Genomic DNA, 16,582 nt, shown 5'->3' with positions numbered 1-16,582 from the left:
GTGGGAGGCAGGCAGTGCCAGCTGCATAATTTATTGAACCAGCGTCACTACGAAGTAAACTGCATTCTGTACACTTGAGAGTCGGAAAGATTCTCTTGGTTTCCCGGTGGCCCCGCCCCGTCCCTGCAGGTCCGTCCGGGATGGGGGGCCTGGCCGCAGGCTTTAACGCCCAGGGAGGCGCTGGGCCCGGGCCCCAGGGCCGCAGCTCCAGGGGAGGCTGGGGGGAAGTGGAGGGGCCGGGCCGCATCCGGTCTCTTCCAGGCCTGGGAAGGTTTGCCCCACAGAAGTGGGGGCTGGGCTCTCTCCTGCGCCTCCTCCCTGGTGGTCCCAACTCCCCACTTCTGTCCAGCAAGAGGGGCCTCTCCTGTGCCAGGCCCACCTCCTCCCCTCTCCTCTCAGATGCTCTGGGTTCTGTGAGGCCCCGTCCCAGCCAGCCCGGCAGTGGGCGGGGCTTACACTAGGGTTGCGACTGGGTTGGGGTGAGGGGCTTCAGGCAGGGCAGACACCACAGGGCTGGCGGGCTGGCTGCTGGGTCTGGTGCTGGCCTGGGGCCTGGACATCCTTGGGCTGGAGAGCTCGGGCCTGTGGCTACCTCCAGGGCTGATCTCAGAGCAGCCCTGGCAACCAGCCCCGGACCCAGGCCAGGCCCCGAGCGCCCCAGGGCTCTGAGCCGACGCCCCCGGAGGTGCAGGTCTTTAGACCCCCAGGAGCTGCCGCTGGAATCAGGTGGCATGGGGACCTTGGGGGGAGAGGGCAGCAGGTGACAGCCCGAGGTCCTGGAAGGCCCTGGAAACCAAGAAAAGAGCCTGTCAGACCGGGGCCCCAAGGGATCATGGGGTGGAGGCATCCCCTGGAGCTCCTCCCCTAACCCTTCGCTCCCCAAGGCAGTGCCCCTCTGCCCTCCTCCTGCTCCCCGGGGTCCCCTCTGACCCCAGCCTGAGCGGAAGCCCCCTCCTGGGCTCTGGCTTTGGGTCACCAGGTCCTGCCCCCAAGGGCCTGCTCACAGGCTGGCGGGCGGCCCTCGGCCAGTTCCAAACCTCTGCTGTAGACCAAAGCCTGCACCCACCTTGGCGGACGGGGCAGTTGTCCGGGGTCACCCAGTGCCCACCTGGACCCAGCCTGGAATGGGGGGGCTCTGATTCCCCTTCCCCCTCCTCCAGAGCCCCGGTGTCTGTCACCACTCCGGCCACTCCTCTGGTCTTCTCTGGTGACTTCTCACCCTCCACTAGGCAGCTGGCCTTCGACCCCTCTTGATTAGCTGATCTCAGGGTCTACCCTCTCCTGCCCCTCCCCCCAGGCCGGCAGGTGGACAGGTAGAGGCTTGGCCCTGTACCCTTGATGAGGGGGGGCGGGGGGAGGTCAGGAGAGCCATTCAGCCAGCCTCCAGCCGTGCTCCTGCTTACCAGGGCCCTGGCTGGGCTGGCCCTCCGGCTGTCCCGCCTGCTCAGGCCCTTCCTCCAGGAAGCCTCCCCCGCTCGCTGCCCCCGGGGAGGCCCCTCTGGTCGCAGCCCCTGGGTTTGCTCACTCTGCCCCTGTCACTGGAAGCCAGTGTCTCGGGGAGGAACTCACCTGTCCGGAGGTGGAGGGAGGCACCCCTCCCAGGCCGGTCTCCTGCCCGCCCGCTGGGCCCTGTCCCTCTGCCAGAGCCGGCCTGCTCCCCGGAGCTGCCCGGCCGTCCTGCCCATCGGCATGGCCCCTCCTGCCCCGGCCCAGCCCGGCCCTTCTCTGTGCCTCTGTTTCCCGTCCAGCCCTGGTGGCCTCGGGGGAGGGCCTCTGCGGATTGTCCCCTCAGCGGTGAGCCCCCCAGGAGAGGACCTCTGGGGTCATGGCCTGCTCAGAGCCCGGGGCGGGGGGGGCTCTCCTGCCCTGGCTGTGGCCCTCAGTACCTGGGACCGGGCTTGGGGAGCTGGGCTCAGCCTTGTCCTCATGTTCTTCAGGGCCCAGCCGTGGGCCGGGGAGAGCCGCTGCCCCTGCCGCTGCCCCTGCCGCTGCCCCTGCCGCTGCCCCTGCCGGCCCAGAATCCAGGCACCTGCAGGGGAAAGGGCCGGCATGGGGCAGGGGCTGCAGCCTGCCCGCCTTGGAGCCATTCCCAAGCGAGTGGGGCCGTGATGGCACCCAGCCTCAGGCTCCCGTTACCAGCTCCTCTGGCCGTCCTGGGACCAGCGGCTGCTCAGCCGCGCGGCCCCGGCCCGGCCCCCCACCACACAGGACACAGTGGCAGGCTCGTGCAGGGACAGGCACCCACCGCAGTTCCCTCCACGCCCGAAGTCCGGCCAGTGCCAGGAGGTCCCGGCTGTCTGCAGGGTCAGGCCCTGGGGTGGAGGCCCTGGTGGCCAGGTCTTCAGGCCTGAGTGGGGACAGCTGTTCTGGGGGCACCCAGGTCTGAGAAGGGAAAGGGCTGGTTTGGGGGCATGGAGGGGACGGGGCGGGCAGCAGGCTGGGGGAGAAGGACTTGTCCGGCTGCGGAGGGCATGGGAGAGCCGGGGCCTGGCCCCGCAGTGGCTATAGCTGGGGGCCCTGGCAGGCCAGGGTGCTGTCCACTCATAGGACAGCCCAGGGCGCCAGGCCGTTCTGGGAGCGGAGCCCGGGACACGGGCGCCCTGTGCGTGCTGGGTCCCGGCTCCTGGGGGACAGGGCGTACCTGGCAGCGGTGCTGATGCTGCCGAAGGCCCTTGGTGGGGTTTCCGCAGAGGACCTGGCTGGAGCCTGCGGAAGGAGGAGTGGCTGGGCCTGGGTTGGGTGGAGGGGCTGCAGGGTCAACGTCCTGCGGAGCGGGCAGGCCAGTTACCGTGGGTGAGGTTGCTGGTGTCATCCTCTGGGGCTGTGTCCTTGGGAAGCAGAGCTTCGGGCACGGGACCCCCAGGGGCCAGGAGGGAGAGGGGCCAAGGCCGGGCCGCCCGCTCAGGGCCGAATCTTCCAATGGGGTCTCCGTGCGGACGAACTGCCCCAAGGTCAAAATCGGAGGTCACCGACGACCCTGCCCACTGGGCAGCCCAAGCCCCCCAAGGCTCTGTGCACAGACCAGGGGTCCCGGGCACCCAACACCTGTGTGTCCCGGGGCCAGGTTTTGGGCTCTTCTTCCTCTCCTGATGGGTGTGGGGCCCCTGCCAGGCGCTGCTCACGGGGAGTGTCCTGGGTGGGGTGGGTGGGGGCAGGTGTGCAGGGCCCTGGGGTGCCTGGTTAAGGCTGAGAAGCGATGGCACCTGAGGCGGCCCACCTCTGAGAGGCTTGGGACGCGGGGCCGGCGGCGAGAGCTTCTGTCTTAGGGGAGGCCCGGGCAGAGACCTCCCTGGGCAGCCCTTGCCGAGGCCAGCAGGAGGGGGGGAGGGCTGCGTACCCAGCCTGGGCAGCAGGCTGTCCAGGACCCTGCCCTCCTTGATGGCCTCCTTTACCAGGAGCCAGTCCTGGTCCAGCTTCCGGGCGGCGGGCGGGCCGGTCTGCGCGGTGGGCATCTCGTCCAGGACCTGCAGCTGGGGGACGAGCTTCCTCACCTGTGCCCTATAGTTGTAGCCCGGGGGCACCTGCGGCAGAGAGGGTGGCAGGCGGGGGGCCATGGGCCCTTCAGGCCAGCTGAGTCCTGGGGCCACTTGCCCCAGACCCACTGTGGGTGGGTGGGGTTGGTTCCTGGGCCGTTCTCGGGCACAGGGACTTGGGGGCCTGGGTCCTCTCCCAGGTGCTCTCAAGGTCCAGGTTCGCAGCCAGGATCCAGGGGTGCCCTCTGGCCCGCGGGGCTGCCCTGAGCTCACAGCATGGGCCCGAGCAGATGGCAGCTGGCAGTGCAGGGGCGTGTGCCGCTGTGAGTGTGCAGAGGCTTGCAGGCTGTGTGAGTGTGTGTGTGAGTGTGTGTGTGTGAGTGTGTACGCACAATTCTATGTGGAAAAGGCACTGAGCATGCGTGGTTCCACGTGGCCTGTGCACGTGGCCCGGAGGAGTGTGTCCAGCCCAGGAGGGTGCACTGGCAGCTGCCGGGCCTCTGGCTCACAGTGAAGGAGCCTCGGGGTGCGGGCGCCCCCCAGGCCACAGAGCGCCCCCTCCCTCGCACACGGCTGCTGGCCCGCACGCACCTGGCTGGAGGGGCTGGGCTGCAGGCACACCAGGTTGCCCTCCAGGGTGAGCATGGCCAGCCGCGGGCACAGCTGCAGGTAGCGCACCTGCCCCAGGTCCTCCACGTCGTTGCCCTCCAGGTCCAGCACCTCCAGCTGCTCGAGCAGGCACAGCGGGCTGAGGTCCGAGACGTTGTTGTAGGAGACGTACAGCTCCTGGGGCGGCACTGGGACGTCAGCGGGGCCGGCGGGCCCCCTCCCCCGCCCGGGGCGCCCCATGCCCACCTTCAGGGCCGGGAAGGAGCCGATGCCGTCCAGGTCAGTCAGGCCACAGCGCGCCAGCCACAGCACCTGCAGGCGGCCCAGGGAGGTGCCCAGGTCTCTGCAGGGGGCAGGGTTGGGTGGTCAGTGCTCCCTAGGGTGGTGGGCCATGCCTGGTGCCCAGCCACACCCACACCTGCTGTCCCCGGGTCCACACAGGTGTGAGTGTGGCTCGTGGCAGCCTCTGTCTAGGCTGAAGAAGGGCTCCCTGCCTTCCCTCGGGCACAACCCTGGCCTCGGTCAGGCAAAACGGAGGGCCCGGGCCTGCTGCTGGGCAGCTCAGCCAGCCTCCCCACGCCGGCACGGCAGTCCACCGCGGCCGCCCGTGGCCCCAGGAGGGCGCTCACCTCACGGAGCCCAGGCGGCTGTCATTCAACTTCAGTTGGCTGAGGTTGGGCAGGTGCACCCCTGTGGGCCACGGGGAGGTCAGAGGCCGCCTGCCTGCTCCCCAGCCCCGCCTCTGCACCCTCCCGGCCCTCTGCCCCTGCTGCTGGGGCTTCTCTGAGGTGGGTGCAAGGCTCAAACGAGGGGTGCAGCGTGGGGCGCAGGAGGCGCGCCTGAACCAACGGGCCCACGTGGAGGCCTCCGGGAGCTGGGCTGGAGGAGAGGAGCCGGCGAGCATGGGTGGGGCCACCTTCCAAGGCCTGCCTATGGGCACCCCCAGCCCGTGTCCCTGAGCGCCCCAAAGTCCCGGGGAAGGGTTCTGAGCTACTGACTCCTCCCGGGGCCCGGGCACTGGCCCTGAGACAGAGGATGCGGGGCGGGCCCGTGGGTGCAGTGGTCCTGCTGGCAGGGCCCAGCGAGCGGCCCCAGAGAGCGGCGCGGCCCGGCTGTGGTGGGCGGACAGCGAGGGCTCTCACCGAAGTTGCCCAGGCTGTGTTCGCGGGTGTCCACGCACATCTCCAGCGTGCTCACCAGCCGCAGGTCGTCCGCCTGGGCCAGGGCCTGCTGCAGGACCATGGGGGGCGGGGGCTCAGCCCTGGGCACTCCCGCCCGGCGCCCCCCGTGGGGCCCTCCTGGCCTGTCCCAGCCTGGCCTGTGAGAGGCTCCTGGGTGTGGTGCTGGGCAGGTGACCAGGCCAGGTGCACCCCAGGCCCAGCCAAGGTGCCACGGGTGTCACTGCCCGGCCGGACCCTGCCCCTGGCACTCGCTGGGCAAGGCCAGGCCAGACCCAGTCCCACCCTGTCCTCTGTCCGGGAGCTGGTGGTGGACCCCTTCCGACGTGACAGCTGCCTGCGGGACAGGGGCATGGGAGGTGTGGGCAGCGGAGGCACGGGGGCCGGGCCTGGTGCGAGTGTCCCGTCCACCTGCAGTGACCGGACCCTTCTCCACGCTGCTCAGGAGGCGGGACCTCAGGCAGCCAGGCTGCAGGCTGGCAGGTGCATCACCCCATGGGGGGGTCCAAGGACCCTCCAGGTGAGTGTGGGGCGGCGATGGAGGGCTTGGCACTGCAGCGGCCGCCCCTCACCGCGGCCAATGGTCGGCGAACGAGGCCGGAAAGGGAGGGTGCAGGGCGGTGCAGGGCTGCCCAGGAGGCCACCCCACTGTCGCCAGAGGGCTCAGTAGGACCTGCAGGCCTGAGGGCGGGGCGATGGCGGGGACACCCCTCCCCGCGCCCCGTTTTGGGACAAAGCCTTCACCAGCTGCCCCAGAGAGGACCCACCAGTTCTTGGCTCCTTTACTGCCTGCACTGGGCACCTCGGGCCCGAGCCCTCTGCCCTGAGAGCCCAGGCACAGCGGTGCTCAGCACACACGGGGAGGGGAGCTCCTGCCTCGCTCAGCCCCTGCTGGGGCCCGGACATATGTCACCAAGCAGCGGGGCTCGGCCCCAGGGGCGCAGCAGGCACCGGGACACACCCCCGCCAGCCAGGCCGGCAGGCGGGACAGAGGGCGGGCGGGACAGCAGCCCGGAGCATGGCCCTTGCAGGCCCTGCGGCCTGAGCCCTGGCCGTCTCCCCTGCTCACCAGCCGGGCCGCTGACAGGCAGTCCTCCAGCAGCTGCTTGCCGTGGCCTTGGACTTGCTCTGCGGCCGGGGCCTTGCTCTGCGGAAGGGGGTTGTAGGGGCCCTGCCAGCTCAGCTCCCGCACAAGGACACGTGCCATGCTGGGCCGAGGCCCGGGGGCCTGCTCCTGGCCTGGTCCATTCACGTCCAACCTGCGGGGCCAAGGCGGCGGGGGTGGGGGTTGGCCTCACAGCCCGCACGCCCCACACGGCCCAGGTATGGAAAAGGCCCAGGGGGTCCTCACCAGCCCAGCTGCCGGCAGCCTTGCGCCCCTCCCTGGGCCTTGGCTCACACCCCGCTCCCTGCCTGCCTCCAGGGCCCATAGAGGTGTCTCGCTCGGGCAGCGTGTGCTTGGCTGCCCGCTGTGACCGGCAGCAAGACCCTGCCTCAGCCTGTGTGCGCTTCCTCCGCCCGGTGGTCTCTGGCGTCAGGGGCCAGGACCGGGGTCTCAGGCGTGTCCCCCACCCCGGTGCCCAAGGAGCCCCCTCACCCGGAGGCAGAAGCCTTTTCCCACTGAGGGTCAAACATCGGGGCGTGGGGGTGGCATGTGGCCCCAGGCGGCACCTGCGAGAGAGAGGAGGGTGGGCCAGGCGCGGCCCAGGGCACAGCGCCCAGAGGCCCCGGACAGGCTGGCAGGGCCACGGGCCAGAGCGAGGAGAAGCAGAAGTGGCAGGGCTCAGCCTGCTCCTTCCCACCGCACCAATGGGGCCCGGGCCTGGCCGCTGGGGCAGCCCGCAGGTGGGTGAGAGATGGGGTCCTTTCGGTGCCAATGCCGGCCCACTTCCTCTACCCTGACCCCCTTGAGGTCTCCAAAAGGGGTTCTGGCTCTACTGCCCGGTCCGTCCCCGTGAGCTCGCTCTGCAGCCCCTGCCCCTCCCACATGCCCCACACCGCGGGCCCTGGGGACCCCGCACCTGGCTCCCGGCTTTGCTCCTTAAAGACACAGGGGCCTGTGCTGGGCTCAGACCCTGGACTCACCGCCCAGTCCGGCACACACTCCGCCTGGAATCCCTGCTGGCCCGGCCGCCCGGAGGCTGCAGGCTGCCAGGCCCCGTTCCGGGGTGCTCACAGGGAGCCCCGGGGCGGGCCCAGCACCCTCCTCCCTGTGTGCCTGAGCCCCCTGGCTGAGGGCCTGCCTGGAGTAGGGCTACAGCGTCTGTCCAGCCTGGCCCAAAGGTCTTGGGGTCTAGCGGGGCCTGGGCTGGAGGCTGTGACTCCCATCTCAACACTGTCCCCTCACTTTTACGCGCTGGCCCGAATCTGTCCTCACTGCTCCCGGCCTGTTCGCACCCCGCCCATCAGCTCGGTGGGCCCCTGACCTCTCCCTCCTTCACTACCACGACGGAGAGGCTCTCCCCACCAGGGAGACCCCCACCCGCAGGGTCTGCTATCGCCCCTTCGCCCAGGGGCAGGGCCTGGCCCCCATCTCAGTGCCGGGAGCCCCTCAGACACAGCCCGGGATGGGGTTCAGGCAGGGTCCCCAGGGACCAGACTTAACTTCTGGGGCACCGCTGAGCCCCCCTCTGACTTTGCAGCTTAATCCTCGCCCCCGCCCTTGTCCGGTCCACCCGCGGCGCCGGGGAGGCAGCGCGGCCACCGCCGCCGGCTCACCTGAGGGCTCCCCGGTGCCCGGCCCTGCGGGCTCGGCCCTGGCTCCCTCCGCGCCCGGCGCTCTCTCCGATTCCGGGTTGTTCTTCCGGACGCGGGGTTGCGGGACCTGGGCGCCATAGCAACCGGGGCAAGACCTCATTTGAATAATCAAATATTCATGAGCCGCCGAACCATCTAAGGCCCCGCGGGGCCGGGACACACCCCTTAGCAACGGTTGCTATGGCAGGTGTCGCGGGGCCCGGAGCGCAAGGTCGGGCGAGGGCAGCGCTGGGGCTCCGGGCGGTGCCGCCCCGCACGTGCGAGGGCGCCCCTCGGGCGGAGATGCAGGCGAGCCGCCGCCAGGCCCGGGGTCCGCCCCCGCCACGGCGATCTGGGGGGGCGCCTCCGCCTGCAGGTGCGGCGGGTGTCACCCCCAGAGGAAGCGCTGCGGGCAGGACCCCCAGGACGGGGGAAGCGAAGACTCGGAGGCCTGAAGGGAGGCCGGTCCGCGTCCACGCGGGACGCTCCACCGCCTTTTCTCCGCGTCTGTTCTGCCCGCGGCGCGGAGCGCGGGGCCGTCGTGGGGACGGGACGGTCCCCCGGGGCCCCCAAGGCCAAGGCCTGCAGGCGGTGAGCTGCGGGAGGGGCTGGTGGCCGGCAGAGGGTGGGGTGCTGGCTGAGGGGTGACAGGGGGTGTCCGTGCGCTCCTGTGACATTTAAATCCTGTTAGAAACACGTCCTGAAAAGAGCCGTGTGCTTGATGGTGGGGGCGCTTCAGTTCTCTGCCCACCGCAACTTTGGGCTGGGTCTGCGGGGCGCCGAGGGCGAACGGGCCGCACCGCGAGCTTCTGCGGGGCCGAGGGCGGGCCGCTCAGACCAGGCGCTCCTGCACCGCCGCCCGGTGCACGGCCTCGCTCGGCCCCGGCCCCCGAGGGAGCTGCCGAGCGTCCAGGGGGAGGAAGCGGCCGCCCCAGAGCCGCCTGCGGGGAAGGGGTGCAGGGCAGCGGGGCCACCGAGGACCCCCGGCTCCGGCCCCTGCCCTGCGCCTTCTCGGCAGAACCTGCGGGCTCCCCCCTCCCGGTGCTGTGGTCGGCTCCAGGGCCCTCGGTGGGCTGCGCGGCGCCGGGGAGACCTCGGAGGGCGTGGGCCGGCCGTGCGCGCCGTCGAGGTGCGGAGGAGCCCGGCGCGGGGCTCCCGGAGCGGCTCCCGGGGCGACCCCGCCCCAGACCACACCCGCCCGCCGCCTGGCTTCCCGGTCCCGCCCCTATCTCCCCGGGCGTCCGCCCTGCTTCCGGGAGAGGCCGGGGCTCCCCGAGAAGCTGTCGCCCGAGACCCTCGGCCCCGGCCCCGATGACCTCGCCCCGCGCCGGCGGCGGCGGCCCACGAGGGCCAGCCACCCCGGCACCGCCCTCCGCGCCTTCCGCTCCCGGAAGCCCCGCCCGCCGCCGCCCCTGACGGACGGCCCAGTAGGCCAATCGGAGCGTGGCTGGGCGGGCCTGGAGGCAGGGTCCTGGGCGCACGACCAATGGCAGGCCGCGCAGGGCTAATGGACGGCTGCGGGGCGGGGCGGGGCGTGCGCGGCCCGGGCGAGTGTCCGCCGCCCGCGCTCGAGTCCTCCGTCCGCAGCCGGAGCCGCACCCGCCGCGGTCGGAGCCCATGCCCCGGGGGAGTCGCGCGCCCCGGCCCCCGCCCCGGCCCCGGCCCCGGCCCCGGCCCCGGCGGCAGTCGCGCCTGTGAGCGGTGAGTGCGGCGGCGGCCGCGGCGGGAGGGGCGTTGGGGTCGGGCGGCGGGGCCGGGCGGCCGATCCGGAGCCGCCGTCCTGGCTGGGCGCGCGGGGGCGCAGGTGAGCCGCGGGCGGGGCGGGGCGCTGCGGCGCGGGGTCGGGGCTGCGGGCGCCGGGGCGCCAGGTGTGCCTCGTCCCGCCGGCTCCTCGGGCTCCGTTTTCCGGGCTCCGTCCTCCTGGGCCCCCAGTGCCCTCCGCCCTGCGCCGAGGCCTCCCGGGCCACCCTCTGGGCGGGTCTCCCGCCGCCACGGTCCCGGGATCCCCCGAAGGGCGTGGGCCCGCGCCGGCCCGAGGCTTGGGCGGCCCGCTGTTCTCACAAGGGCGCCCCCTCATTAGACGTGGGAGTCGGAGACGCCCTCAGCGGGGCCTTGGCCTCAGGCCCCTTTCATTCCCACCTGCCTGCCTGCTCCCACTCCTCCGGCTCCTGCCGGTCAACCTGTGCGCCCCTGGCCCCCGGCCGCCTGGTTTTCTCCCAGGCTCCCGTGGCAGGACACCCTGGTCCCTGTCCTAACCGTGGCGTCCGCAGCTCCCGGGAGAGCTTGCTCAGTGCACCATGCGCCTGGCGGGCCGGGCGGCTGCGGGTTGGCACTGGCCTGCCCGGGCACGTTGCTGGGCGCCGCGCCGCGGCAGGACCTGTTCCTGTAGGGAGGGGGCCCTGTAACCTCAGCCCGCGGCGCCTGGGGTTCGGCTTTCTGCCTACCCAGCAGCTTCTAATTCGGGGGCATGGTGGGGAGATGCTCCCGGCTGTCCGCCCTGCCCCTCACGGGTACTGAGCGCGGCTGCGGACGCCACAGGTGGGCGGCGGGAACCTGGATGTGGGGCCCCGAGCTCCACGGGTCTGCCCACCGGGCCTGGGCGTGGCTGACGGGCTTCCTTGGCAGGTGGGACAGGAGGCCACCGGGCGTGGCGAGCCGCGGCCCCGGGGACGATGACCGAGTACAAGCTGGTGGTGGTGGGCGCCGGGGGCGTGGGGAAGAGCGCCCTCACCATCCAGCTCATCCAGAACCACTTCGTGGACGAGTATGACCCCACCATCGAGGTGAGTGAGCGGCCCGCGCCTCACCCGCACACACCCTGCGGGGCCTGGCGGGGTCCCCTCGCCGGAGGACCTGGGGCGCACAGGAGGGGCCCTGAGCAGTGTCCTCCCGCAGGACTCCTACCGGAAGCAGGTGGTCATTGACGGGGAGACGTGCCTGCTGGACATCCTGGACACGGCGGGCCAGGAGGAGTACAGCGCCATGCGGGACCAGTACATGCGCACCGGGGAGGGCTTCCTCTGTGTGTTCGCCATCAACAACACCAAGTCCTTCGAGGACATCCACCAGTACCGGTGAGCCGCCGCCCTCCGCGCGCCTGGATGCAGCCGTGCCTGCAGCCCGCCCGCCGGCTCACGCCCTCCTCCTTGCAGAGAGCAGATCAAGCGGGTGAAGGACTCGGACGACGTGCCCATGGTGCTGGTGGGGAACAAGTGTGACCTTGCCGCGCGGACCGTGGAGTCTCGGCAGGCTCAGGACCTCGCCCGCAGCTACGGCATCCCCTACATCGAGACTTCCGCCAAGACGCGCCAGGTGAGCCGGCGCCCCGCCCGCAGCCAGCCAGGGCCCCGCCCCGCCCCGCCCCCCCAGGGAGCCTTGCTCATTGCCCCTCTCCCTCAACACAGGGCAGCCGCTCTGGCTCTGGCTCCAGACCCCCGGGACCCAGCTGCCCCTCGCGCTGTAAGTCTCCCGGGACAGCAGGGCAGCGAGGGAGGCCAGGCCCGGGTCAGGGCTGACAGTCTAGGGGAGGGTAGCAGTGGAGGTCCCTGGAGAGCTGTCTTGAGCCAGGCCGGAGCGGTGACCCTGGGGCCCCAGCCCCTCTGCCCCCAGGGTGTCTCAGTCCATTATCGGGAGGGCTGTTGGGGACCAGGGCGGTCAGGCTCAGAGCCAGGCCCGGGGCCACCTGCCTGGGGGAGCTGCTGAGGAGCAGGTGTCCGGGGTGGGGGTGAGGCAGTGGGAGCAGCAGCCGGCTCTGACTGTGGGTGCAGGCGGAGAGGGGTGGGGTCCCGCGGTCTCCATGTCTCCCCCGCTGGCCCCCCTGAGCGGCTCCTTCTCCCCAGGGCGTGGAGGACGCCTTCTACACGCTGGTGCGCGAGATCCGGCAGCACAAGGTGCCCAAGCCCAGCCCGCCGGACGAGGGCGGCCCCGGCTGCATGAGCTGCAAGTGCCTGCTCTCCTGACGCCCGCGGCCGGTGCACCCGCACAGGAGCCCCGAGGGGCCGGCCTGGGCGAGGGGAAAGAAGGAAGTGCTGCCAGACCTGGCCATCCCGGGCTGGGCACAGTGACCGGACCTCCCAGGACGCTTTGCACAGACTGGAGAACTGAGGCCGCTGGCCCCAGCCGCCCGGCCCGGCCCCTGGGCACAGGCTCAGTTGCAGTAAATTATTTGATGGTCTCGACCCTGTCGTCCGGCCAGCTGTGGTGTGCGGTCTCTCATGGGGGGGGGGCTGGGGAGTGGGGGCCTCCACCTCAGCGTCCTCCAGCCAGTGGCCTCTGCCAGCCCTGCTGCCCTCTCTGCTGAGGGCCTGGCCTGCCCGTCCCCTCCCCCCGCCCCAGTCCCGGGCCTGCCGCTCCAGAGCGGACTCCGGTCACGGCAGGCGGCTGTGTGGGTGCAGGTGGCCACAGAGCGCTCCGGGGGCCCGTCCTGCCACCCCGGGGCTCGCTCTCGTTCAGACTGCGTCAGGGCGCCCTGCCCTCCAGGCCAGGGTCCCGCTGGAAGCCAGCAGCTGGGTGAGCTGCTTCCTGGGCCGTGTGGCTGGCGAGGGCGTGCCCTGTGGTGTCCTGGCTGCCCTGCTGACACTGGTTACCCCCAGGCTGCTGTCCCCGGGGTCTGTAGGGTTCGCCCGATGCCCAGCCCCAACTGGTTTTCCAAATCAGAGCAGGAGAGAGGTGCACTGGCCGGGCTCTCCCCATTCCGTGTGACCCCGAGAGGGTGACTCGGGGGGCCGTGTGCTGGGGCCGCGGGGCAGGGGGCACACTGCTGCCCTCGGAGCTCCGCCATCGCGGCCTGATCGTGCTCGGGCCCAGGCTGGCTTCCGGGCGGCTCAGGAGGCATTCTTGGTGTGGGCACGAGCCGGCTGGAGGGTCCCCACTGTCCCCCAAGGTTCCTGGCTGGGGGGCAGTGAGGGGCGCTGGCAGCAGAGGACCCTCCCATTCCTGTGGCCTCAGTGGAGGGGGCCTTGCCCAGCTCCAGCCGGCACCTCCGTGGCCGGGCCCTCGGCCGCACGCACGGTCGCTGCGCACTGAGGGCCGTGCTGCCTCCAGGCGCGGCCCACAGCGACCGGGTGAGTGAGAAGGGCCTGAGGCCAGCAGAGCCCGAGGCCTCTGGTCCAGGTGGCCCCCAGGGGCACTGGGGTTCCCAGGCCAGTTCAGCTCCACTGGTGACGGGGCAACAGCAACTGCCCCTCAATGGGAACGACCCCGACCCCAGAGGAGCCCACGCCGGGCCGCCCTTCCCCCTGGAAGCCGGGAAGCGTGCCCCCAGGACCCAGTCGCCTTCCTCCAGGACTACCCTCACCCACCCCGCAGCCCCGCGGGCAGGCCCTGGCGGTGAGGGTGGGGGTGGCTCAGGGACAGCATCCTGTGACGGTCTCTGGGCAGCCCCACCCCCAACGGAGCCCCGAGAGCTACCTATTGGGGAGCAGAGGGTGTATGGGGGTGCTGGGTCAGCCCTGGGGGCTGTGCTCACCAGTGGGGCTTCCCCTTTGAGAGAAGCTTTCCCACAGGAGCTCACGAGGGGCCTGGGACCCCTGACTGAAGGAGTCCGAAAGGCCCCCAACAAGCGGAGCCTGCTCCCCGGTCAGGCGCTGGCAGGTGCCCTAGGCACCCAAGGCCGCCTCCCACAGTGCGGCCCCCGTGCCGACACCCTCCTTCCAGAGGACTGAGGCCCGCGTGGGGCACCCTGTGCTGAGGGGCAGGCATCCCGGCCTGGCTCCCCTTCCCACGGCGGCCAGTGGGCATGGGCCCAGCTCTGCAGGTCAGCGCAGACGCCTGTGGGCTCAGGTCAGGCTTGTCCGGCCCGGCCCGAGGCGCTGGGCGCCAGGTGTGAGCAGAGGGCCACAGGATGCGGAGCCGGAGCGTGGGGATGGGATAAGGCTCAGCTGTGGCCGCAGAGCAAGGCCGTGGAGGCAGCACCCCAGCTGATGGGAGGCCCAGGCGGGGGGCTCTGCAGGGCGCCCCCCTCTCCCCCGCCTGCGCCGGGTCTGTTCTCTGCGGCAGCCGCGCTCACCAGGTCACAGGCTGGGCGATGGCGACGCAGCCACGAACGGCGTGTCCAGTGTAACCGAGGACTGTCTGTCCATCTTTGTCTGAGTGTCCATTCGGAATGTAGGCCCATTTTCGAGTGGATCATTTGTTTTATTTAGTTTTAACAATATTTTGTTCCAGTTCTGTGCGAGTCCTTTATTAGATGTAGGATTTGCAAATATTTTCTCAGTAACTTTCCTTTTTTTAAAAAAAATTTTCTTTAGTAATATCACTGAGCAACATAAACTGATAAACAAAAATACAACCTGAGTCATAGAAGCACTGAACGGACTGTCCAGCCTATGAGGGAAGGCAGGGATGGAGGGTGGGAGGAGGTGGGAGGGATGAGGGGTAAGAGATCAACCAAAGGACAGGAGCAAAACCGAAGGACACAGACAGTGGGGGCTGAGGGCGTGTGCCAGGGGCTGGGGCAGCCTGGGAGAGGTCAATGGGGGGAAAGAAGACTTACATAACACTTTAAACAATAAAGGATTAGAAAAAGAAACATCACGGATCTGCTGCCTCCTGCACGCCCCCTACTGGAGAGATGTGGCCGCAACCCCATGTATGTGTCCCAACAGAACTGAACAGGGACCTCTTGTTCATAGGCTGACACTCAAACACTGAGCCACACCAGCCAGCCTCTGTATCTTTCCTTCTCACCCCCCCCCTTTTTTTTTTAATAAACCAATATTTTAAAATTGGTTTTAGAGAGAGGAAGGGGAGAGAGTGAGCTAGCTAGAGAGAGAGAGAGGGAGGGAGGGAGGAAAGAGAGCAATCTGCTGTGGATGCGTCCACTGGGTGGTTCTCTTCGGGCTGGCCAGGGATGGAGCCAGATCGGGCTGCACTCTGACGGCTGCCTGAGGGGCCTCCTGTCCACTCGGGGGCAGTCTCCGCCACGGGCAGGTCTTGGACATGGACCAGGTCCTGTCCACCTTCTCCCTCATGCACACCTCCTCACTAGGAGCCCCTCCTCAGCGCCGGCCACAGGCACGTCCCCGCCCCACACAGAAGCCGGGGTCACACCTACTCCTCAGCCCCTCACTCACTGCCGAGCTTCCCACGGGCTCAGAGGGCAAACCAAGGACAGGCCATCCTCGCCATCCCTCGGCCCCTGTCAGTCGGAACCCACCTTCCCAAGTACCTCCATCCCTCACATGAGCACAGACAGCAGCATGAAATGACACAGTAAAAAAATTTAAAAGGAAGATAATTCCTGACCTTTACTGTGGTAAATCCTATCCAATAAAAGGGTAATATGTAAATTATAATAACTGTCACATTGCTCATAGCCACACGATGACAGTGCCCAGTCCCTCAGCCCCACCAGAGTCCACCAGTCCTGCATTTAAATAAATAAAATCATTTATGTAAGTGATTTTAAATAAATCATTAAAAAATTTATTGACTTTAGAGAGGAAGGGGGGAGAGAGACATCCTTTTGTTGCTCTACTTATTTATTCATTCATTGGTTGATTCTTGTATGTGCCCCCACAGGGGTCAAACCCACAATCTCTGGCCTATTGGGACTATGTCCTAATCAACTGAACTACCTGGCCAGGGTATTATATTACTTTAAAAATATATATATTGATGTCAGAGAGGAAGGGGGAGGAAGAGAAAGAGAAACATCAGTGATGGGAGAGAATCATGGACTGGCTGCCTCCTGCAGGCCCCACACTGGGGATCGAGCCTGCAACCTGGGCATGTGTCCTAAGAATTGAACCTCTTGGTTCTGTGGTTGGCAAACTGCAACTCTCAAGCCACATGCAGCTCTTTGGCCCCTTGAGTGTGGCTCTTCCACAAAATACCACGGCCTGGGCGCGTCTATTTTCAAGAAGTGGCGGTAGAAGTTTTAAAACATTTGGCTCTCAAAAGAAATTTCAATCGTTGTACTGTTGATATTTGCCAATCACTGTCCCAGTTCATACATTGAGTTCAACCATTGAACCACACAGGCTGGTCTACTGTATTATTTTCCACAAGAACAACTGTAGCCTTGGCCGGTTTGGCTCAGTGGGTAGAGCATCAGACTGCAGACTGAAGGGTTGCAGGCTCAATTCCAGTCAAGGGCATACGCCCAGGTTGAGGGCTAGATCCCAGGTAGGGGGCCTCCAGGAGGCAGCCAATCAATGATTTTCTCTCATCCTTGACATTTCTCTCTCTCCCTCTCCCTTCCTCTCTGAAAGGAATCTTCTACAATAATAAAAGCGTAATATGTTAATTAGATTAGACGTTCTTTTGGAGGACCGCCCGAATGAAGCCGGGCTGCAAGGGAAGCCCGGGTCCCGGATGCCAGAGGGAAGCTGGTGCCAGCAACCAGGAGAAGGAAAGCCTGCTATTGCACAAATTTCGTGTATCGGGCTTCTAGTAAAAATATAATAATAATAATAATAATAATAATAATAAAAATAAAGAGCCGAAACCGGTTTGGCTCAGTGGATAGAGCGTTGGCCTGCGGACTGAAGGGACCCAGGTTTGATTCCGGTCAGGGGCATGTACCTTGGTTGCGGGCACATCCCCAGTGGGGGGTGTGCAAAAGGCAGCTGATCAATGATTCTC

The 16,582-nt window shown here is 68.1% G+C and overlaps 2 protein-coding genes across 7 annotated transcripts in view; one reads left to right on the top strand and one right to left on the bottom strand.

Moving 5' to 3' along the window:
* Positions 1 to 15: 15 nt before the first annotated feature.
* LRRC56 (leucine rich repeat containing 56) lies at positions 16 to 8,620 on the bottom strand. Of its 4 annotated transcripts, none has more exons than XM_045581060.1 (14): positions 7,979 to 8,620; positions 6,858 to 6,931; positions 6,330 to 6,519; positions 5,225 to 5,312; positions 4,712 to 4,772; positions 4,329 to 4,425; positions 4,065 to 4,259; positions 3,338 to 3,470; positions 2,789 to 2,941; positions 2,642 to 2,706; positions 2,246 to 2,382; positions 1,998 to 2,029; positions 1,887 to 1,949; positions 16 to 786 (listed from the first exon to the last, which is right to left on the bottom strand). In XM_045581060.1, the coding sequence occupies exons 1-14, from the start codon at positions 8,093 to 8,095 to the stop codon at positions 458 to 460; spliced, it is 1,734 nt and encodes a 577-aa protein (XP_045437016.1). In that variant the 5' UTR covers positions 8,096 to 8,620; the 3' UTR covers positions 16 to 457. The 4 variants fall into 4 exon arrangements, with proteins under 4 accessions (XP_045437016.1, XP_045437017.1, XP_045437015.1 ...); XM_045581061.1 differs by having other exon boundaries at positions 3,338 to 3,521; positions 4,152 to 4,259; positions 7,979 to 8,619; XM_045581059.1 differs by having other exon boundaries at positions 3,338 to 3,521; positions 5,225 to 5,309; positions 7,979 to 8,617.
* A 928-nt stretch (positions 8,621 to 9,548) lies between these two features.
* Positions 9,549 to 16,582, top strand: part of HRAS (HRas proto-oncogene, GTPase) — a 17,402-nt gene continuing 10,368 nt past the window's right edge. The window contains exons 1-6 of one of the 3 annotated variants that reach the window (XM_045581080.1): positions 9,549 to 9,697; positions 10,622 to 10,779; positions 10,892 to 11,070; positions 11,149 to 11,308; positions 11,836 to 11,958; positions 16,509 to 16,516. In XM_045581080.1, the coding sequence (XP_045437036.1) occupies positions 10,669 to 10,779; positions 10,892 to 11,070; positions 11,149 to 11,308; positions 11,836 to 11,955 (570 nt within the window). In that variant the 5' untranslated portion in view covers positions 9,549 to 9,697; positions 10,622 to 10,668 and the 3' untranslated portion in view covers positions 11,956 to 11,958; positions 16,509 to 16,516. Of the gene's footprint in view, positions 9,698 to 10,621; positions 10,780 to 10,891; positions 11,071 to 11,148; positions 11,309 to 11,835; positions 12,194 to 16,508; positions 16,517 to 16,582 lie in introns of those variants that run through there. The other 2 variants (XM_045581081.1, XM_036436229.2) reach the window with 2 other exon arrangements.

This window comes from Pipistrellus kuhlii, unplaced genomic scaffold (assembly GCF_014108245.1).
Source record: "Pipistrellus kuhlii isolate mPipKuh1 unplaced genomic scaffold, mPipKuh1.p scaffold_m20_p_132, whole genome shotgun sequence".
Taxonomy (NCBI): Eukaryota; Metazoa; Chordata; class Mammalia; order Chiroptera; family Vespertilionidae; genus Pipistrellus; species Pipistrellus kuhlii.
The sequence above is the reverse complement of the archived record's forward strand: the minus strand, read 5'-3'. Positions and strand labels throughout refer to the sequence as shown.